Here is a 22276-nt window from a genome sequence, read left to right as displayed (position 1 = left end):
GATCTCCTAGGGTATACCGGTGGCCGGTCCACCAGTGGAGTCTTCACTTAAGGTTTCATGGTTTTTCAGAGAATTATTTATTTGAATAAATACATTTATTCATATTCTTTTATTTTTCGAATAAATAAGATAATAATCATTTTAGTCATAAAAGGATAATTTTACAGATAATCTTTCACCTCATTGCCAATTCCTTCCTCCCATTGTTAGGCATGTTTATTTCCGTTGATCATTTAAGTGCGGCTAATTGGATATTTATAGAAGTCACTCAGATCTATTTGAAATAAATTATTAGAAAGACCCTCCCAGGTTAGCTCCAAGCCCAACAGTAATGGATAGGTTACCAAGAAAAAAGAATCGTGAAATGCAGGAAAATGCAGAATATTACAAAAAAAAAAAGAAAAAGAAAACAAAAAAATAGAAACATTAATCATAAATACCTGAAATAAAGAAAGTGAACAGCATAAGTATCAATAAACAGAAGCATACACAAAGACGAATGGCATTCTTAGGTGAGTAATCATCTTAGGTTTAACGTGCAGATTAGGTTTGATTAATTAATGAGCCCCTTTTTCCTCCATAAACAGAATCATAAACAAGGTGTTTGTTTGTTTAATTTGTGATTGTTCGGTGGAAACTTGGCACAAAACAAAATTTAGGTTTAGTGAAATATCGCCCGCCCTTGAGTATATAAAATTTACCCTAACTAATAAAATATTGAAGCATATGATAATCTATCCAACTTCCATCTTGAGCCGTTGAACTTATTTACTGAAGGACAAATAAGCAATTTTTCATTTTTTCAGTTCAACCACTTCAATTGTTATAACGGTCCCTGAACCTAAAAGAAGTAGATGAGATAGATGATGTCACAAGAAACAAATACGTATTAATTGTATCATTGCCATGCATTGCTAAATTAATGAACATATTGACTCCTCTTCCAATGACAATGAATGATCTACTACATCTGGCATTCGCCCAAGGAACACAAACAGAAGGACCAGACCGACTGGAAAGAAAAGGTCCCACAAGCCATCTGACGCTATTCACGTACCTAGTCTGATGATCAGGAGGTTCCTCCCAAAAACAAGCCATCTGACGCTATTCACATACAGATGATCATACGCTCCACGTAGGTCCATTCAATTAACTTAGGTACACCATTGCACTACATGTAACTAGTTGCAGTTTTGAACAGGGCTTTGTAAATTGTAATGTATTCACCTGGACAAATGAACAATTCTTTGTGCTTATAAAGTAGTAGTAGTCAGGGTTGAAACTCCATGGATCATCCACCAATGTGATGACACGTTACAGTTCTTTGTGCTTATAAAGTAGTAGTAGTCAGAGTTGAGACTCCATGGATCATCCACCAAAGTGATGACACGTTGAATCCGAGCAAAGAAGTGTTGCAACAAGAATCTAAAAATATGTGACATGAAGGTCAAATACTTTGATACTGATCGCTTTTAGCCAGAACAATTCAGTTTTTGGTGTTGGTTCTCTAAAACAAACAAACAGGCTTTGGGTGAGAACAGAATGGTTTGGAACATTGAAACCAATTGGCCTGTATCGAAGCTTGCTCTCCTTTTTTTTTTTTTTGGGAAACTGGCTCAGAGAGGTCGGTTTAAGGCTGGTCTACCCCTGAACTAGATCATATCTTTAAACCAACGATACAATACGATATGCCCGATACAAGACATATCGTATCAAAATTTTAAACCTTGTTGTAACCTCCCTCTTTTATTTATTTATTTATTTATTTTAATTTCTCCTTTTTTCGAGATATCGATCAAACGTCCAGGCCCTCTGTTTTAGAGGATAAAATGATGCTGCTTCAAAAATCTTAGCCAAGTTTGTCATCCAAGATTTCAGGAAATAAAATGATCGGCTCTTATTGATTTAACTTAAAACAGTTTCACTTATACATTCTGGTAAACAGACATCCTCAATAACAAAATCAGAAGTCGGAATGATATATACAAACTAAACTTGAATGACTTACTGGAGTACGACAGAGGGGGCATTCAGGCTTTTCATTGCACCATTCCATGATGCAGTTCCTGCAATTATAGCAAGATGAGGGCTAAAAAACATGATTGTCAATTAAAATACGACTTATCAATACCATTTCAAAGCTGTTTAATCCGGAAGAGAGGCGATACCAGCAGAAGACATGGCCGCAAGGTGTGGCTGTTGGGTGTTGGCGACTACTTAGGCAGAGTGTGCATTTACTTACCCCACTTGTTTGAGACTGGAACAAATAGAATATAGTTGCAAAATCAGATAATATTATATTATTTTGAAAATCCACATGTTATAGAGATCAATGCTTCCACAATATTTAGATCCATGAGATGGATGAAAGGATAAACAACTCTTACGTGAGAAGGCTTTTCCAAATGATATACGAGTACAAGCATAGACTAGAAACTCAATACATCAGAGAACCCATAAAGGCGTTCATAATCTTAAGAGTTGGAACACCAAGTAGACATGACATATCGGTAGACTGTTAATAAGAGAAATATTATACACATACCTCTGAAATAGTTGCGGAATCAGATGCCCAACTCTCCTTATCAAGGTTCAAATTGCTAGTCACAAGATTTCCTTCTTCATTCAGAACAGGCAAACCTGGTCACATGAAAGCAAGAGGAAATGACGCATGAGATAAATTACATTTCACATGCAAAATGTTTGTGAATGAAAAAAAAAAAAAAGCATTTTCTCAGGTTTTCATTCTTAGATTTGTATCTAAACATTGAGGATTAGTTAATAAATCTCCTCCACTATCCCCCCTTGTCTCTAATTGTTCAGATCTTTGAGGCTGCCCCACAGAAATTGGATTTTACTCTTCTAAAATATTTGCAAACTTGAGACTCTTGCTGTAATGAATTTCTATGCTATGTAATTAGAGTGTTTAGTCTATGTTGGAAACTTGGAACTAGTATGCAAGTGAAATTGTAGAGCACCAAACATAAAATAATTAAAAAGCTATTACACATTTGGAGTGTTGTATATGATAGAAAGAGAGATCAAAACCAATAGTACTATAAAAATGCTTGTTTTAATTGGTTACTATAACAGTGTTCAATCATCAATGTACTATTTTTGTATTGTTTGGTTAATTCAAAAAAATCTTATTTTATTAAATAATTTCTTTCATGTATTTTACCAAATAGTTCTGAGATGTGTATGCATAAGAGACTAAAATGGAGAAGGGAATCATGTAGGAGATTTAGATGTTTATGCAAGGAAAAGAGACTGGAAGTGACGCTTGGAGAGGGTGAAGAACTGGGAACTAGTCCCACATTGTGAAAAGAAGCAAAAGGTTTGCCAACCTTCTATCCATGGAAGCCCTCAAGGCAGCACAATGCATGTTAGATTGTAATTCATGGTTTGATTACTATAAAGAGTATTCTGTCATTCTTGAAATGGTGTTTCATCATTGTCGATGTCCTATTCCATGGATGATTCCATCACAGACCTTAATCACAGATTAGAGCTGGAATTGCTTCTTAGGATGTGATTCTGGTTGCTAAGTTTTGGACTACAACCCTCAATGTAGGAGATATGATGGAATATTTATTAAAGAAAATGTTATTGAGGCCCAACACCATTTTTTTTTTTTTTGAGCAGAGGTAACTTTTATTGAATTAAAACAGGAACAAGTACATGAGAGAATGTACTACAAGCTAAAGCAGCTGAGGCAGAACTATAGAGGTAAGCAGAAGTCACTATACAAACTTTCCCTAAAAACCCCTGATTTTGCAAGGCTGTCTGCAACAGTGTTTTTCTCCCTGGGAATCCAGACCAGATTTACATTCAATGACTCTAAGATATATCGAGTTTCAGCTAGCAGATGAGCAAGGCCCTCCTTCCTTCTCCCTTAGCCAAGCTATCGTATTTGCAGAGTCCCCTTTTATAGTTAAAGAGCAAAAACCCAGCTGTTTAGCAAGCCGAATTCCTGTTAGTGATGACAAGACCTCTGCTTTTGTAGCATCAGCTCTCCCAATTGGACCACTATAAGCTCAGCTGATCCCCCTCTCCCCACAGAAGACACCATCAATACCTGCTTGGCCGGTAGATACTTGGGCACTATCATCAAAGTTTAGGATCATCCCACCCAAAGGTTACGAGGAATGCAGGATGGCTGGAAGGTTACTTTGGAGGTCATTTAGAGACAGACCTTTGAAAGCTTCAGAATTAACCACCCAAAGGTTACAGAGGAAAGTTATGTAAGAGATTAGGTCTTCCACATTTCTGAATTTGTTTCCAAAGGTTCTGGTGTTCCTTTCTTCCCAGATACCCCAAAGGGCTGCATGTGTCACTGTACTCCAATATACCCTTCCTCTTTTTCCTAGTAACATGTTGTTATGACCAATCTATTTTCACCTCACTGAGATGAATGGATAAGATAAAGATAAAACTGTACCAGTTAAATAAAATGTAATGACAAGGTTCAAAGTATCGATATGATACAATACGTCCTGTATCGGGCATATCATATCATATCTTTGGGTTTACGATACACCTATTTAAAGGTGTTTTCAGGAAACCATGTTTTTATTAAACAATATATATATATATATATAACTGAAACTTTGAAAAAAAAAATAAAAAAAAAGCATGGGGTAAAAAGTATTGATACACACCCCTGCTGACGTATCGGGGTGTACTGATACTTTAAACCATACAATGATGACACCAGGGAAGTCCATAAAATAACTAATAAATGAACAAAATATAACACAAATGTCTTGTCACTTTATGCAGTAAAATTAGGGTCTGCTTTTTGATTTTGCTAAGAAACTATCTAAGCCCACTAAGAAGTGCAAATATGTGTACCAAATGCAATGTATGGAGATGAATGAATAAGTTGAATTTAATGTAGATAACCTGCTGAAGTATGGTGAGGCCCGAGTGATGTCTGATGGATTGAACCTGCAATAGAAGATAGATTGCTACGACGCAGCCCCTCAGCAGCAATGATACATAGCTGGATTAAAAGGAACACCCCCAGTATCTGGTATCTGTTGGGAACCATAAATAGGAAGTTTCAAAATGTCTTACATTGATTGAAGAACAAATGCTTAAAAAAAGTTTAGATTCTAATAAACACATGGAAGAAATACCAGAACATCCAAGTACTATTTAGGAGCAAGAGAGTGCATTAAGATAAATCTTAACTTTGAATATTTTCTCTGATCTAGAGCTTAGGCAAAGATGCAAAACTTGAAATAACTACAACCAATCCTTTTTGACATGAGAAATGACTACAATGTGGGACACCATGTAATACACAATATTTCACCAGCTTCTAGGCTAAAAATTTCAACTGATAAATTTACGAGATAATTTGGTTAGTTCAGATAATGAGCAAACCAAAGGTATTTTTTGAGTACAGATATTGCTCAAAATTCTCAAACTCACTTGGTCAAGTGAAAGATAGATGAGCTTGATAGTTTGGCTTCACATATTTCCAGGAAAGGAGAGTCAATGTACAAATTAGCAGCAAACACTGCATTCTATCTTTTGAATTGAACATGACAGAGGATAACCATATTGAGAAATAACATACATTAATGCAGGTGTCACTCAAAACTAATTTTGGTTAGTTACCTTGCTAGGCCGTCTACACTCTGTCTAGGGCCATATCTACACCCTAGTATGATCTTGAGATAAACAAGTTTTCATGTTTAGAGTATACCAGCATTTAATGTCATCCAGGTATATGTGTAAGATTCATTAAGTGTCCCTCAGAAGATGTTCCAGGAATCAGATCGTCAACAAGTTAACAATTATGTGGATCTTTTACCTTCACAAATCTTCTTATATTGATGGTACTATTTGAAAAGGTCATTATCCAATGTTGGTCCTAGTTATCTGGGGTCTTGGGAGGGGTGGACTGGAGCCTAACCTTTGGCACTTTTTTTTTTCACAAAAGTGGCCACTCTCCACAGGAACCTCTGGTCTCACGCTTACCATTATGTCAGTGTTACTTTTTGAAGATTCTAAATTTTTAGCTCCTTACCGAGGCCTTTGATTTGATGGCTTGCCAATGAATACATAACGAATACCTGCAGCTCGTTTTGATATATGATAATATAGACCTGCAAAAGAAAGATGACACAGTATATAACTGAGATTTAGATTCTCAGACCATATTTCTACCAATAACTGTCATTAAAATTTTTACTAAGTATTTATAACATATTATATATCACCTTCAAAGTAGAAAAACATGAGGTTGGTACGGAGGACCAATTGCAAAAACTCACGAGCAAATGGAAGCACCTGAATAACAAAAGCAGGATGTGGAAATTTAGCAGGTGCAAATCAGCAAATAGTCAACAGGGAGGTGATGCAATTATTATGGAGATATTGTAACAGTGAATTCTAACCAAACAATATCTTTAGTATTTTTTCTCCAGATATAATGAGGTACAGAAGCATGCTGGCTGGAAATAATAGCAGAGATAGACAAATAAGTTATGAGAGATCATAGCATACTGTGTGCCATCTCTGAACTGCATACAACCATAACCCATAGATTTTCTGCTTCAACCTTGAAAAAGATGACATAGATGACACTGTTGTGGAGTTTGATGAACCTTCGGTAGTAACAGAAGATTGAGTTTGATTTCTTCTAGCAGAAATTTCACCATACAACTCATCAGATTGTGAATCAGCAAGGATGATCCCGCGGGCAGCCATTCTAGAGCTGTTAAAGGCATACAGTTAAGAGTTTTCATTTTTGCCTCTTGGTGGGATGATAACAACTTATGTTGAACATCTCAAAAACAGGAAATCCTAAATTACCTAATTTTTTCTGCAAGGTAAGGAACTGCTGTCTGGTATATGATGAAAAGAGCACACCTTGCTGGTGTTGGGGAAAGAGAATGTGGACCTGCAACCTGTGAAATCAACCATGAAGATTAGAAGATGAGAGGTAAATTTTGATTAAAGGGAAAAAAAGATAAACTGTATACTACTTGAAGAGAGAATATTGCCTAGAATAAGGTAATAATCAACATAAATTTTCATGCAACAGACAAGGGCATCAAGCCAGATAATACAAATGTTAACAACACATAATATCTCAACATCAACTTGGAAGCTCCTTGCATAAGCCTGATGGAAAATGATCACGAATCTTAAATTCTTGAGAGATCACACAAATAAATCTTTTATCAACACCATTTTTTTCTGATAATTGCTTTTCTCAAAATCTTTCTATTGGTGCTTCTCAACAATACTTGTGCTCCTAACTTATTCATTAGGATATTGCTTTACATGAATGAAAATGTCAATTTATTGATTTGAACTACATTTTATTTACATACTATTAAACCTGAAGTAGTGAACTTTCTGTTTCCTAACTCCCTAGAAATGAGCAATAATGGAGAAAAACAATGCTACAGACCTGAGTGATGTCACAATATTCTTCTCCTAATGTTTGTTGTCCTGCACCTGTTGTCAAAATATAATAAAGCATCTGACCCAATAGTTTTGTCTGCAAGACAAAAACAACCATGGGTAAAAAGAAAAAAAAAAAAAAAACTGAGAACTAGATCAGTAATGCTAATGCAATACAAAAGAGAAGGCTTAACTAAGACTTAAAAGAAGAAAAATAAGATAGAAGGAAAGAATGGGAAAATAGATTCATACATGGAAACACTTATGAATCCACAACAATAAAACTATGATTTATTAAATCAATAAAGCATTAGATGTATCCATTATATGAAAACTTGAAACTTAAGCTCTCAACAAGTAATATTATAATTAGTTAAATTAATAAAGAATTAGGAATATTTGGCCAAACAGTTTTGTCTGCAATACAAAAACAACCAGGGTGAAAAAGAAAGGAAAAGGGGGAAAAAACTGGAACTAGATCAGTATATACTGATGCTATGCGAAAAAGAAGGCTTAACTAGGATTTAAAGAATAAATAAAAAGCAAAGAAAGAATGGAAAACAGACTCCACAGACATGGAAACACTCAGATGAATCCACATCCATAAAACTATGATTAGTTAAATTAATAAAGCATCAGGAGTATCCATTATATGGAATCTGGAAACTTGAGTTGTCAAAGGTAAGATAAAGATCAGATGTATGGACATTAGATCTAGGTATGGCTCTATAAATGATAGGATCCAGTACAAATCCCTGGTCAACAACAATGTTACTGGAAATATCTTTACCTTGTGCACAAGATTACATCTTTAAGTTTTATTAAAATAAAATTATTTTCTGAGAATAGCTATGCTGGTAAACTTAGTATATATACCTTAATTATGCAGATAAACTTGTTCCATGAAATGTATACATTTTATCAGACTAGCTCTTTGTCAGATAAAAGGGTGGATATAGAACAATTTGAGCAATAACCTGGTTTGATAACTAAGATCTAGATCTACCTCATAGAATCATATAATTGTATTTTAAGTCTTATCTTCTATAATTGGATTAGGTCCCCAATTTGAAGCATTCAATAATTATGTAAATAATGTCCTAAGTTTTTCTTTTTCTTTTGTTTTTTCTTTCCAGATGAATTTCAACCATCAGAAAGCACCAGGAGACACCTCAAATTCATCATGTAATGTAACTTTTGAATCTGCAGGTTGAAGCCAAAGGCAATAATGTAACTTTTTAGATATCATTATTACACTCTTGACAAATAAACAATGCCAAGAAAAGGTGGATATCCCAAGTTATCTGAGGTCTAAATGCTCTATACTGAATTTAGTAGTGAAAATTCATGAAAAAAATAGCAATAAATTAATTATGCTAATGCATGCACGTTTCCCATCTTGAATGATTTGATCCATGTGGACCCCCAACATGCACACAAGAGCAAAGCAAATATTTGGTCATTCCATGAACTCACTCTGATAAAATAATTATTCTGGAATCTGGATTGCTAACTCAGGTTCCATTAAAAGGAAATTATGCAGCATTGCAGCCTGTAAAACTTGTTCAACCACATTAACACATTAATGCCTGATAAGTGTTGAAGAAATGAAGAAATTAAGTTAATAGAAGCACTGCTGAGCACTTAAGTTTTTCTCCTATCTAGTTTAGTCTAACTAAAGACAAAGAATGATAGTGGGAAAACATCCTTTTAGAGTCATTCTTAAATTATGTACCTTTATCATGATTTTTTGCATCCAAATCACCAAGATATACTGACATAGACATGAGAAGGTTCATGTGAGAAGCAACCATGCAGATCAAATCACTTGTACAGTTAGGAGTTGATGGCTGATAAGATCCCAATAGCCAGTAAAAATGAATTTTCTAGAAGAACATCTCTGGACTTGTAGATACTTCAATATGTCCCAAGTTTGGAGGGATTTTTTAAATTTTAAAAAATCATTCCTTAAATCCTACAGTTCTGCAACAGTTATTGCAATAAAGATAAACAGAATTGACAAAATCAAAGATCGGAAGCTTTTCTTTTCAGTTATTTTCTTTTCTTGGTAATGCTTCGTTTTTGAAAAGATCACTTCTTAATATAAAGCATTTGATGAAGGTGAAAACAGGTTGAGAACTTCAGATGATATTCATATAATGCAACATTAATACAAAACAAAACCTAACTGTTAAGCGTTAAAAGCAGTTCAGAAGGCTAACCTCACTCTGGTAAGCTACAGAAACCCTTGTACCTGTAATAAGAACCAAGTCTCTTAGAATTGAATGGTAAAAGTTTTCTCATCCAAGAGACAGTCAAAGAGAAAATCTAATGCAGGCAACATTTCAAAATGCTTCCAGAGAATATTGAAACAAAAGTATGCAAACTTGTAAATACAAGTGACAAATTCTTGAGTTTTTGTTTTTTTCTTCACCTTCTTATTAGTGAACTTGCCTGTTTAAATTTTACATTCTGCTAGGAGTGCTGGCCATAAGAAATTTGAATCTGATGAAAAGTTATTTACAAATATGGTATTGTATTTTACTTGCTATTTACAAATCAAATTCCTTACACCCAATGTATTTGCTATTTAACTAATGCCTCTACGTATTGTTATCATAGATCCTGGTTCAGAACCCGCCTTTGTCCTTCACCAAACCACTAATTGGCGTGTAGGTGGAATTATACCTATACGCCACTTGAAATACTTATCATTATGGTATACGTTGAAGGAGTCTTAAGCTGATACAAGCTAGTCTGCTAAGGCGGGAATCGCTATAATAAAAATCAGAAGCTTTTAAAAATGCCGATTATGGTTCGAGATCGACCCCCCGCCCCAATTCACTTTAGTTATAATCAATTTGCCTAAAGAAAATAAAGAGCTCGAAATTGGAGATGTCTGAAAGGGAAATTAGATTATCAATTTAACGGGGGGAAAAGAAACAAGGTGCTGAATAGAGAAACCGATAAAAATAGAGAATTAGAGCCATAGAAAACTAACCAAACAAATGGCGAAAAGCATCGCGACAGGCATCGTAAGCGTAAGAGGCGTACTGCTCATCCTTCTCGGCGGCTCTCATGATCTCCGGTTGCGCCGCGAGAGGGAAACGCCTCGCCGGTGGCGGCTGCGACGACGCGGAGTCCACCTCGCCATGGTTGGGGTTAACCGAACCAGACAAATCTTGCCCTCTCATTTCGCCTGGTGCCTGTTTCGTCAGTGCAACTACAAGTCTACAACACCCCCGAATCTCTCCGACATGCAAATTAGAAGAAATTGTTGACGAAGTGAAGCAGAATGGTAAAGGTTTCCTACATTTTCCTTTCTTTTCCTACTTTTTCCTTCAAATCAAACACAGCCTATAGGTGAAAGTGGGTAGGAAATCCTGTAAAGAAAATGTAAAGACCCCTGAACTTACACTTATGGTAGCCCCCACGAAGCAAAAAATTAAATAAATAAAAAAAAAAAGGTATGATAGAGTGGGTAAATTATCAATATGAACTTTTCCTATTTTGTTTTTCTCGCCCGTTTCTCTTAGGTTATATTTGGTTAGAAAGAAAAGGTAGGGAGAGATAGGAAAACATATACAAGGTTTGTAAAGTTTTTCCCACTTTTCCCTATTTTTTCTTTCAAAGCAAGCACAACCTTAAGCCCTCTATTTTCTAATTGATCCAAAAGTACTTATAGTTTCTTCAAATGAAACCAATTAAAATAATAAAAATCATTTAATTTACATTGAAAAACAAGTTTCTTTAAATTATTGTTTCTTTAAATCAAGAAAAACCAAATGAAACCTTAATTCATGTTTTCAAAAAGAAGCCTCTATCATTTCATCTAAAAATTAAATCCAATAAAAATATGCAAAGATCTATTGGAGCAACCAAGTGAAAGTTCAAGGGTCTTTGTCACAAATGAAAGTTTAGAGGGTAATTGCCATTGACCCCTAGGGGTGATCATGGGTGGGGTTGGGCTTAAATTCAGGTCTATGCTTTCTATATATAAAATATTACAATATATAATATTTTATGTTTAATGGATATAATATGGATACAATATTTTTTAATAAACAATACATAGTACATAATATCATATATAATACATATCATAAGTGTCATGTTTTATAAAATTTATAAATAAAATATATTTTTTGAAAGCCTCGTAAAATATATAAATATGACATAAAATAACATATATACATATGTATATATTATATATAAAATACATATATTTAAATAAAAGTTCAAAGTATCGATACGTATCGAACCATATCAGCCGATGTGTATCGTATTGGGGACTTCATAATACGCCCCTACAAGGGGTGTTTCGGAGTCTCGACTGGTTTAGAGAGTAGATGGGCCTTAAACTGGCCCTTATGAACCAAATTCAAAAAAGACAAAAAAACAAAAAAAGCTATCAACATTGCCCAATATGCCCATAGTGGCGTATTGGGCATATCCACATATCGATATTTTGAACCTTGATTTAAATATATGCAAGTTGTGAAATCTCGAGTTGGGCATGAATGCAAAACCTAGGACCAAGCTTGAATTTTTTAGGCCATGTGGACCTGAGCTAAAATGATCATCCTTGGTTCCTACTGACCCCATAGTACATTTTCTTTTTAATTTACCCAAAAAAGAAAAGAGAGAAGAATAAATCCCTAAGTACTTATATTATCAACAACTTCGATTAGCCAAAACCTACCTAATCTATCATTGGGTAGGGTAGGGTTTCAAATTCTCAAAATTGACCCCCACCTAGATTGGTTCTGAGGTATAAGGGTTTACCTTACCCAAATTGACTCAAAGGAAATGTCTCAGTATGTCTTGGAGGAATTGGCCTTGGAATCAAACTTGCGTTAAAATAAGTCATGTGAATATTTGAACATGAACACTCATGGTTACAAAGGCCATAGTTCACTTTACCATTAAGTCATTTAAGTGATTTAATCATTTTTATTTAATTTAGGGAAAACTCCTTAGTACCTTGTACTTTGGGCCTAATGCCACTTTGGTCCCTGGACTTTAAAATGCGATAATTCAGTACCCGAACTTTTAAAAAGTGTCAATCTACTATTATTCAAGTGTAATTTAATTTTCTTTATAAACCGTCTAAACGTTGACAAAAAATTAACAGCCCCAAATCTTTGCCTTTTCCATTCAAAAAAGTTGGGGTCACGTTTGAGTGGGCATTCTGGTGACCCAAACTTTCTTAAATAGAAAAAACAATGACTTGAGACTGATAGTTTTTTGTCAATGTTTGGATGGTTGATAAAGAAAATTAGATGACACTCAAAAGGTATTTGTGTTTCAAATGCCACTTAATAACTGATTAACAATTAGTTAACAACATGTACTGAATTGTCATCCCAACCAGTAAATTGACATGTATCAATATTTAGAACCTCGGTCTTAGTTCCCAAAACTTCGAACCAAACCCAGGTTTTAGGTTGTATCTTAAAATTGAACCCGATCAGTCCATCATCACCCCTACTTTCAAAGCCGATTTCAGATAATACTTACCTCATTTGGTCACCCCAAGAAAACGATATTCCATTTTTTATTAAAAAAAGAAGAAAAAAGCTCTTCTGGGCCTCGATCCAAGCCCAAAGGTTAAAAAAGGGTATATAAATACTTTGAGGGTGGTACCAGATACAACCACGAACTTTCGAATGCAACACAACACTTAGGTACATTAAACTTTAAGAAATGGACACCTGAGTCCACTCGTTGCTATTCCGTCCGTTAAAAATTTGATAATGCCAAAACTAGCCTTCTAGTTTAGTTTGGACCGTTTGCCCTTCTAATGTATAAACTATAAAGCCCGGAATCGGCTATCAAGACGCACCAGCTGAACTACTCTGAAGGAAACAGGGAGCCTGGACGCCGAGAAATACTACAATCTAAATTTGCAGAATACATATTTTTTTTGTTCAAAATTCTGCAACAAACTGAACCAACTGCTAAGCCCAGAAAAGAGACTGTTCAATCAGGCGGTGGCCTTCCTAGCTTTCTTCTCAGCAGGGGACTTGATTAATTTGGGCTGCTTCAGCTTCGCCGAAGTTGCCTTCTTGACACCAAACCTTCTTCGCGGGCTTGGCGGCCTTTTTAGAGTAGTATCAGATTTCTTTAAGGGTTTTGCTTTTAGAGCGGCAGAAGCGGCTTTGGGTTTCTTCTCTGTAGCAACCTTAGTGCCCTTCACAACCTTCTTTTTATCCGACTCAGACAACTTGAAAGAACCTATAATTTTGATCAATTTGCCCTTAGACACAGTTTTTCAACCGGAGGGCCAATATTTTCCTGAAATTTGCTGAAAGAACAGCCTTGTGCTGGAAATAAGGAGGATGGGAAGACTTTGCCGCCTTCGGCTTCTTTTCCTTAGGGCCTTCACCTTCTTCTCCTTTACAGGCTTATCGGGCTGGGTAGGCTTCTCTGCCATTGGAGACTCAGTTGGCGGTTGCTCCACCGCCACTGTCACAGCTTCACCTTCACTGGTCGACGACATCACTAGAGAATAATAACCACGGATACGAACTCTGAAGACATGAGGGAATAATACGAAAATGGATTGCTTTCGCTTCACCATGACCATGAGAAAAATAGAAATATAGAATGGTTGGGGGAAATACAGGAAAAAAGAGAAATATGGTATGGTAGAGGGAAGAGGTAAAAATAATACCTGTTGAATGTTGCCGGTGGTGGGCACCTTCCTTGCCTGCTGATGAAAAAAAGTAAAATAAAATAAAAAGGAAAATCAAACAGACCTTGTCGGAAGAGCCGGTGATTGCCGGTTGATCTGTTTAGGTGGCGGCAATGGCTGCTTCTCCCCACGATGAACAACACTGATGCCTACTGCCCAGATCGAATGGTACCCACGAGGGTTGTTTTGTTTTTAAATTTTATAATTTTAATAATTTTAAAAAATATAAGCATTTCAATAATTATACAATAATCGGTAACGTGAATTAACGAAAATGGGCCCAGGTCTCAAAGTTCAGGGCACCTAAGTATTGCATTCCAAAGTTGAGTATCCCTATATAATTTACCCAAGCCTAGATCGGTTGGGCCCTTTCATGTTTCACTAGAAGTTTTGCACAGTTGGACACGGATAGCATTCGACTGGTTGAAAACCAAAACCTTATCTCTCTCTCTCTCTCTCTCTCTCTCTCTCTCTCTCAAAATAAACGAGAGTAACGCTTTGGGGAAACAAGAAAGTAACAGAAAAAACGGCCGTTCTTGAGATGGCTGTGTCATCCACTGCGGCAACTGCCTGCATTTCCCGCCGAGATCCAGTCGGATTCCATTCTTCGACGCCTAAACCAGTTACTTTCTGGTCACCTTCAGCTCGCTTTCCTACCAAGCCACGAAGATGTCTGATCCGAAGCTCCAGCGATGCGTCGCCCGAGGCCGAAACTGCCACAGAAACGGAATCAGAAGAGAGTTCCGTTGAAGCTTCCAAGGCGCCTTATTCTTTGATATCTGCTCTCAATGTCGAAAGGGTTCTTCGTGGCATAGGTAACCCAGTTTTTACCTCTCAACTTCCCCCTCTTACTGCTTATATTATTTCTCGAGTTTAAATTTAATTGACGGATCTGTGGTTTTAGAATGCAGCCATCACAGATGCCGATCACTATGGTAGACTCAGTCTTCAAAGAGGATGCCCTTATGACCAGGTTGGAACCTCTCTCTCTCTCTCTCCCCCCCCCCTGCGCTTGCCCTAAGTCCGTCTTTCTGATTTAATCCAACATTGAACTTATGCACCTGGTAATTCTGGTGGTTAAATAAATGAGAAGAACCTCAGTTTGTCTTCTTTACCAGGTTGCAATTGCATATAAAGCGAAGAGTGAAGAACTGATGAACCAAGGATTGGATGAAGAAGAACTAGGCAAGAAGCTTGAACTCTTGAAGGTTAGTTTTCCTTACCTTACAAAGTACCCTTACCATTGCAACTGGGAGAATTCTGAGTATGGTCTTCCTTTTGGTACTACTAGGAATCCTACTTAATTCTGTCCTCCGAAGAGGAAAGAAGGTTATATGACTGGAGCTTGGCAAGGAGCGAGAAGCCAGAGAGATATGTCTGGCCTTTTGAAGTTGATATAACCCAAACACCTACACAGCCTCCTCCTCCACAGGTCTGGATTTTCTTCCTCTACTCTCTTTAATTTGCTATATTTTCATAATTTGATGGGCAACCACAGTTTGGACGTTGTTTCTGGGGTTCACCTTAACGTCTCCATTTCCACATCATGTGTTCTTCATTGCCCCCTTTCAAAGAAGCCTCTCTATACCACCACCGAACCAAGCTGTGAATCATACAATCTTACTCAGATTGACCTGATAAATGGTACAGAAAGCCTGTGCCCAAACGAAAGCTCTGTCTGTCATCCAGCTTCCAAATTAACCTGATCAATGGTACACAAAACCTATCTAGTCCAAACAAAAGCTATATCGTTCAGCTTCATCTCTAGCTCCGCTTTTCTTGATCACCATATCTCGAGTCACCAAAGCATGATCTACCCAATTCAATCAAATAACAGCGCAAGTGAGCCCAAATTTCATACCCACTCTCTATCCACAGTGAATTGCAGCCACACATCTCTCAATTCATAATTGAGATGTGTGGCTCCAATTCACAGCGGGTAGAGAGTGAGTAGGAAATCCCAAGTGTTTGGTTAGTTGCTTACAAAATTCTTGTCACGGTTTCATTCTTTATTATTTTTAGAGTGAAAAATGAACTCATGGCACAAAAATCCAGATAATAATTGTGTTTCATGTTATTTTTAGGGAAAATTCCATTTTAATACCCTGAACTTTGGGGGTAGTGTCAAGTTAGTATCCAAACTTTTAAACATGCCATTGCAGTAACTAACTTTCAAAAAGTGTCAAGTTGGTCCTTGCCGTTAACTGATCGTCAGTTATCTGTTAAAAATGTCAAAACTACCCTTTAAAAGAAGACACAATTTATTGTCTTCTACCTTGAGACTGAATTGGTTATCTTCAAAGAAAAAGAGAGAAAAAAATATGAAATATGATAAAAGGAAACAATAACTGAAAGTAAAGAAATAATTAGACAAGCATGTGCTTCGGATCTAAAGGTAGAAGACAATGACTTCATTAGTCTAGAATGTCAAACACCTCAATTAGTTCAATCTCAAGGTAGAAGATGAGCGGTATCTTCTTTTGAAGGGTAGTTTTGACATTTTTAACTAATAATTGATGATCGGTTAATGGCATGGACCAACTTGACAATTTTTGAATGTTTAGATACTGCAATCACACATTTGAAAGTTCAGGTACTAACTTGACACTACCCCCAAAATTCAATGTACTAAAGTGGAATTTTTCCTTATTTTTATTCAAAGAAGCTCTAGTGGCATCTGTGGTCAGCAGTCAGCTGTACAAACCATACACCCGTGAAAATCTGTCACTGCCATAGAGCTTCTTTGTGAGTAGAATGGGGCATGATTATATAATGTTTTATATTATTTCTAACCAAATAGATTTTAAATTTGTTCTCATTTCTACCACAAAAGAATTCATTTTTTTTTTAGAAAAAAGCATTTAATTCATAGTATCATTTTCTTATTTTGCCTAATTCTATTCACTTTTGTCTATTCTAGAATTTTATTATTCCAAAAATAAAAGTTAGACCAAACATGGTATACTTCCCGTCTGTTTGGTTGTATTTTTTGATCTGTTAATCACTCAATCATGCAAGTTTTACATATATAGCAACTGAGTAGCTAGTTTGTAATTCCTTTTCACCATACTTAACCCAGTGTTTCTTTTGTCACAGGAACCTGAAGACGTGGGGCCCACAAGGGTTGTGGGCTACTTTCTTTTGGGTTGGTTAATATTATCCTTTACCTTATCCATTGCTCTTAATCGGTGAAGGTTTTCTTCATTTTAGTTAAACCATATTATGTAATCACCATATTTGTGTTATGATAAGAAAGACCCAAAAAAAATTATGATAAGGAGGAGCCAAGTCAAAAACTTCTTCATTTTCTAGTTACCCAAATCGGTTATATGTAAAACCAGAAATAGGACTCGACTGCCCGATTTGGTTAGCATGGTCAAAACTACCTTAAACCAATAAGAACTATTTTAAATGTCAACCATCTCACGCGGATTCAAGTATCCAACCCAGAGACTAACCAGCTTACCAGTACGATGTACTCTTCCAATTATGAAGTGCCGTTCGGGAGGTCTTTCATGTAGCGGATTTTAGCTTTGCAGGGTGGGCCCCACATGTTAAACCCAAAAGCCATTTTTGGTGAAAAACCCAGAAAGCCCTGGTATGCTTCCATCTAGTCATGGAAGGTTTTCGGAATGTGGCTTCCAGTTAGAGGTGTCAATTGGACATTTGGACTGAATTTGGTCCAACAGGATCCAGTTCAATGTGAGTCTACACTTACAAATGGACTGGACCTAATTCAGTCCTAATCTAATACAAATCAAATCCAACCATTAAAATGTAAATAGACTGGATTGGATCCAATAAAAACCAAATGAAATATCAAAAATTATTATTAAAAATAAAACATATAAAAATTACAAAAATATATTAAAATAATAAAATCTGAAAATTACAAAAATATATCCTTTTGGCATTGAAAAAACACTTTCGTAAAAGTGCTTTCATAAAAATAATTTGATAAAAGTATTTTCATAAAAGTGATTTTGTAAAAATACTTAAATGAAAGTACTTTCATAAAAGTGCTTTTATAAAAATACTTTCAAAAAAGTGATTTCATAAAAGTACTTTTATAAAAGCACTTTCGTAAAAGTCTTCGATAAAGGTACTTCCATAAAAGTTCTTTTATAAAAGTGCTTTTATGTAAAAGTAATTTTTAAAAGTGCTTTTATAAAACTGCTTTTGTAAAAGTACTTCCATAAAAGCATGTTTGTGAAAATACTTCCATAAAAGTATTTTTATAAAAGTACTTTTCATAAAATTACTTTTATAAAAGTGTATTCATAAAAGTGATTTTTTGCCAGGTTCAGTTTCAAATTGGACAAGAGTTTGACCTCATGATTGGATTATTATAAATTTGGTTTAAGTTCAATTCAAACCAATAAGAATATGGACCAATTTATTTTGAATTGACTCAATCCAATAATTATACAGACCATCCAAATCTGATTTGATAGGTTTGGATTGGCTCCAACTGAAAACCGGCCGATTGACACCCCTACTTCTAGTCCAAGCTGGGTCTCACATGGAAACGCCAGGAACTATGTTTAGTGAAAATCCAAAAAATGTACCATTGTATTCCGAACGTGAAAAATGCAACTGTAAGACGAAGCTAGGCTGGGTAGTTTCTCCAGAACACAGGTGTTCAACCACTACAGTTCTATCATTGCAAACCTCCGATGCAGAAGTCATACCAAGACCTTAGCTTTAGTAACTCCTTCAGAGTGGCTCAGTGAAAGCAACTGCTGAAACTCCCAACCTAAGTTAAGGTTGAGGGTATTATGGATAGACTTGTTCATTGGTCGGGTAGCCGGGGCCTTGTCTGGACGAGCATGTTTTAGGCCCAACTTGAGTTAGGCTGTAAGTATTAGGCCTGATTATCTTTCAGGACAGGCTTGGTCTTTTTAAATAAGCCCAGATGAAGCTCGATATTATTTTAAATAACAAAAATAATATATTAAAAATAAATATTAGGTAATGACAAATACATGTTTTATAAGTTACTAGCAAATTGGGCTAGGCTAAGGCTTGAGCATAGATATTTTCCGTTAATAAGTGATAAAGCCCGATCCATAAACAAGTCTAGTTGTGGCCTTGTGGGCATGGAGAACAGGCTACCCCTAGCCCCATGGAAAAATAAAAGGATGGGCCCGATCTGCTCCCCACATGTTTCTCACACTACACTACAGCCTCACATTGTGAACATCACTTGTATGTGATCATTCATAGGATTATGTCTCCCATAGTAGATCCCAAACTCAAATACCCCACCCTATACTCCAACATGACTAGACATCCCAACCCCATCCCCCATTCACCCACCCAGTTATTCCTATTTTCAAACGGACTGAGGTTGGGGTGAGGTGGGAAAATACCATCCCACTTCCCAGATCCGTCTCCGGTTTTCCTGAAACCAAATGGGGCAATGTTGCGTGCAATAATCTATTCTATAATATTAAAATGCAATTGTCTATGCTAGCATCTCCTCTCTATCCTTTCCGAGTATTTTTCTACTCTTACAAAGTTTTGCATTTTGTTGACATAATCTCTACAATCTCATGTCCTAAAACTTCTCTACCAAATCTCAATGACCGTATCACATTTACAAGCAACTTCCCAATGGCACCAATGTTTTATTCCGAAACTCTCTCTCTCTCCCTCTCTCTCTCCACATTCAAATACATGCATCTAATTTGTCATCACATTAAAATATTAATATTTGAATTAAAATTTAAATATTAAAATTAGATAAGTATAGAATATATAAAAAACTAATAAAGAAAAACAACAGAAAATATAAATATTAATGAAAAATTTATAATAATTAATGATTACTAATAATATTATAGTTAATGATATAATCTTATAATAATTATTAATTGTTATAGGCTTATAGCTAAGAAAAATTATTAACAAAATTAGTTTTACTAATAAAAAACAATAAAGATTTATAAATTTTCAATATTACATTTTTATTAATTTAAATTCCATTTAAAATAATTGCATTAGTAAAGTTACAAAATTATACTTACTTTTACTAATATAATTTAATAAAAACTAGAACATTGGTAAAGATATTAACAAAAAAGTAATACCAATGTAAAACGAACCTCAATCCATCTAAAAATAATAAAAAATTAACATAAAATTTAGCTAATTGTAGTTAAGGCTCAGTTTGGAAAAAGTAAAAATACAAATGTGTGGAGTGCCAAACCTTACATTTTGTATGCATTTGTACTGTACATATTTGCACAGCTCCCATCTAGTTCTACACGTGAGATTTTTTTTTGATAAATACTACACGAGATAATTGGGGGTAGACCCGTAGACCGGTAGAGAAATTAGATAAATGGTGGAATGTGGACAAAGTTGCATTGGAGAAGAGATGCAAAAGGCTCTAATCCATTGCCATCTATAACTTGTTCAAAGTATCGATACGATATGTCCCGACACAGGACGCATCATATCAGTTTTTAAAACCACAGGTAGTCCAAATATAAAGGCTAGGAATGTTTCATCACTTCTAATGCATTGCAACAGTCATATTCAAATGATCAAGAAAAAGTAACAAACACAAGTATCAATGCCTTGGAACACGCGATACACAGATTTCTTGTATCGTGCGTCTCCATAGTTTGAACCTTGTTTCTATAGAGAAAGATTTATTTCATCTCAACTCTCAAGGCAAAAACATTTAGAAAATTCTCGTAGAGAAACCAGCCCTGTACTGTAAAAATGTCGGTGGTGGCTTCAAGCCTTGAACAAATAGCATAGAGTACTAAATAAACTGATCCTCAACCTTCAAATGTGTAGATTTCAGAAAGCATTTTCCAATTAGGTATATAACCATAGATGAAATTTTACGCTACGTTTGGTTTGAGATAATAAGAGAAACATAAAGTATTCTTAAGGCTTAGTTTGCAAGGAGTACAAATACAAATATGTAGAGTGCAAAACCTTGTATTTTGTATGTATTTGCACTGTACATATTTGTATTTGTACTCCTAACCTGAGCCTAACGAATTTCATAAAATTCCTTGAAAACTTTCTCTAGACTCTGTTTTTCTCTTTATTTTCTATCAAACCAAAGACAGCTTTGAGGAAATTTGGGCCTCACGTTGTATATTCAAACCATCCACCATCTTTGGAAGGCTGAAGATCAATTCTCGCAGATAAGTTACTAAAAATTTTTGGCCTACTCTCTCATCCGGTGCAGTTCAAAGCTTTAAACTCCTATTTTTTCAGTCATCTTGTGCACTTTCATTTAAACAAATAAAAAAGCCAAGCCAGGTAATTGAAATTCTAAGTTGTACTTCTTTATTAAACATATACTAATTTATACTTCAAGGAGTGTTAACTGAATTACCAGCATACTTCTTGCATCTGATTGCATGTCCACTATTTCTTTGTGTATGAGCAACTGATTGTACCAAGGGATTACTCCCTTTTGTTTATTCCATACATAAAAATTCCTTCTGCAGCCAGTTGTCATGGCACTTAGAAAGAAATGGAAAAGGAAGGAGACCTCTATTACTTCATACTAAATTTTAATGATCCTTGATGGTATCACAAGACCTGTTTATCTGACATAATCATATCCTGGTACTTCAGGATTCCACAACTACTCGGCAGTCGGCACCTGTTCAACCTAAAATCTGTATTGGTGTTTGGGTATTATGAACCAAGTATGGTGGAAGCTAGTCTTGGAAGGGAATTGGGAAAACACAAGGGATATGAAGAAATGAGGTATTTTCCCTAAAAAAAGGGAATAATGTAGTTTTTACAAATTTCCCTAATAGATCCAGATAGAATTGTTGAACATCCACAGTACCCTATGCAACTATACTTATAAAACATTTTGTTCTGGGAATTGAATTTAGAAGTAATACTACTTCTAAAAATTGCAGTCAGGGGCATTAATCTGAATCTATTCAATATTGTTCCTTGAAGAAAGTGCCCCTTTGTATGAGGACTGCTGCCCTTACGGTATAGAGCTGTAAACATTAATGTCTGTTTCTTTACATGGGCTGAGAAAGAATGCAATTGCGTCCAATCAATAGGGCATTACCCTGTCAAGCTTGGATATATGAGGATGACTATTTCACTGATTCCTCATTATCAAGCATGTAGTAACCAAGCTGAAAGACAATAATCCCG

The 22276-nt window shown here is 35.6% G+C and overlaps 2 protein-coding genes and 1 pseudogene across 5 annotated transcripts; 1 reads left to right on the top strand and 2 right to left on the bottom strand.

The window, feature by feature from the left end:
- Positions 1 to 839: 839 nt before the first annotated feature.
- PEX10 (peroxin 10) lies at positions 840 to 10925 on the bottom strand. Of its 3 annotated transcripts, XM_088958144.1 has the most exons (13): positions 10427 to 10753; positions 9648 to 9679; positions 8902 to 8977; positions 7433 to 7522; positions 6829 to 6923; positions 6520 to 6730; positions 6234 to 6303; positions 6041 to 6119; positions 4906 to 5039; positions 2546 to 2640; positions 2169 to 2257; positions 2009 to 2066; positions 840 to 1425 (listed from the first exon to the last, which is right to left on the bottom strand). In XM_088958144.1, exons 4-13 carry the CDS (start codon positions 7502 to 7504, stop codon positions 1369 to 1371), a joined length of 960 nt encoding a protein of 319 aa, XP_088814270.1. In that variant the 5' UTR covers positions 7505 to 7522; positions 8902 to 8977; positions 9648 to 9679; positions 10427 to 10753; the 3' UTR covers positions 840 to 1368. The 3 variants fall into 3 exon arrangements, with proteins under 3 accessions (XP_088814270.1, XP_088814268.1, XP_088814269.1); XM_088958142.1 differs by lacking the exon at positions 8902 to 8977 and having other exon boundaries at positions 10427 to 10925; XM_088958143.1 differs by lacking the exons at positions 840 to 1425; positions 8902 to 8977 and having other exon boundaries at positions 1873 to 2066; positions 10427 to 10925.
- A 2329-nt stretch (positions 10926 to 13254) lies between these two features.
- On the bottom strand, positions 13255 to 14237 carry LOC148842216 (histone H1-like; annotated as a pseudogene). Its single transcript, XR_016103328.1, has 2 exons — positions 14102 to 14237; positions 13255 to 13958 (listed from the first exon to the last, which is right to left on the bottom strand). The product of XR_016103328.1 is annotated as a histone H1-like (transcript).
- Positions 14238 to 14476: 239 nt separating this feature from the next.
- NDHU (Chaperone DnaJ-domain superfamily protein) lies at positions 14477 to 17399 on the top strand. The gene is made up of 5 exons (XM_088958140.1): positions 14477 to 14937; positions 15034 to 15095; positions 15241 to 15330; positions 15414 to 15554; positions 17219 to 17399. Exons 1-5 carry the CDS (start codon positions 14664 to 14666, stop codon positions 17312 to 17314), a joined length of 663 nt encoding a protein of 220 aa, XP_088814266.1. The 5' UTR covers positions 14477 to 14663; the 3' UTR covers positions 17315 to 17399.
- The last annotated feature ends 4877 nt before the right edge of the window (positions 17400 to 22276 follow it).

Source organism: Nelumbo lutea, chromosome 8 (genome assembly GCF_056320005.1).
Source record: "Nelumbo lutea isolate HS-2025 chromosome 8, American lotus-T2T, whole genome shotgun sequence".
Lineage (NCBI taxonomy): Eukaryota > Viridiplantae > Streptophyta > Magnoliopsida > Proteales > Nelumbonaceae > Nelumbo > Nelumbo lutea.
The sequence above is the reverse complement of the archived record's forward strand: the minus strand, read 5'-3'. Positions and strand labels throughout refer to the sequence as shown.

What these genes read in the sequence shown, in the direction of transcription:
- PEX10 (XM_088958142.1), bottom strand. Translation starts at nt 10,619, where the DNA reads ATGAGAGGGCAAGATTTGTCTGGTTCGGTTAACCCCAACCATGGCGAG. An exon ending in AATATTGTGACATCACTCAG is followed by an intron (nt 6,924 to 7,432) that starts GTCTGTAGCATT and finishes TTGATTTCACAG; the next exon opens with GTTGCAGGTCCACATTCTCT. An exon ending in ATTCCGCAACTATTTCAGAG is followed by an intron (nt 2,258 to 2,545) that starts GTATGTGTATAA and finishes TATTTGTTCCAG; the next exon opens with TCTCAAACAAGTGGGGTAAG.
- NDHU (XM_088958140.1), top strand. Translation starts at nt 14,664, where the DNA reads ATGGCTGTGTCATCCACTGCGGCAACTGCCTGCATTTCCCGCCGAGAT. An exon ending in AAGGGTTCTTCGTGGCATAG is followed by an intron (nt 14,938 to 15,033) that starts GTAACCCAGTTT and finishes TTTAGAATGCAG; the next exon opens with CCATCACAGATGCCGATCAC. An exon ending in GAGGATGCCCTTATGACCAG is followed by an intron (nt 15,096 to 15,240) that starts GTTGGAACCTCT and finishes CTTCTTTACCAG; the next exon opens with GTTGCAATTGCATATAAAGC.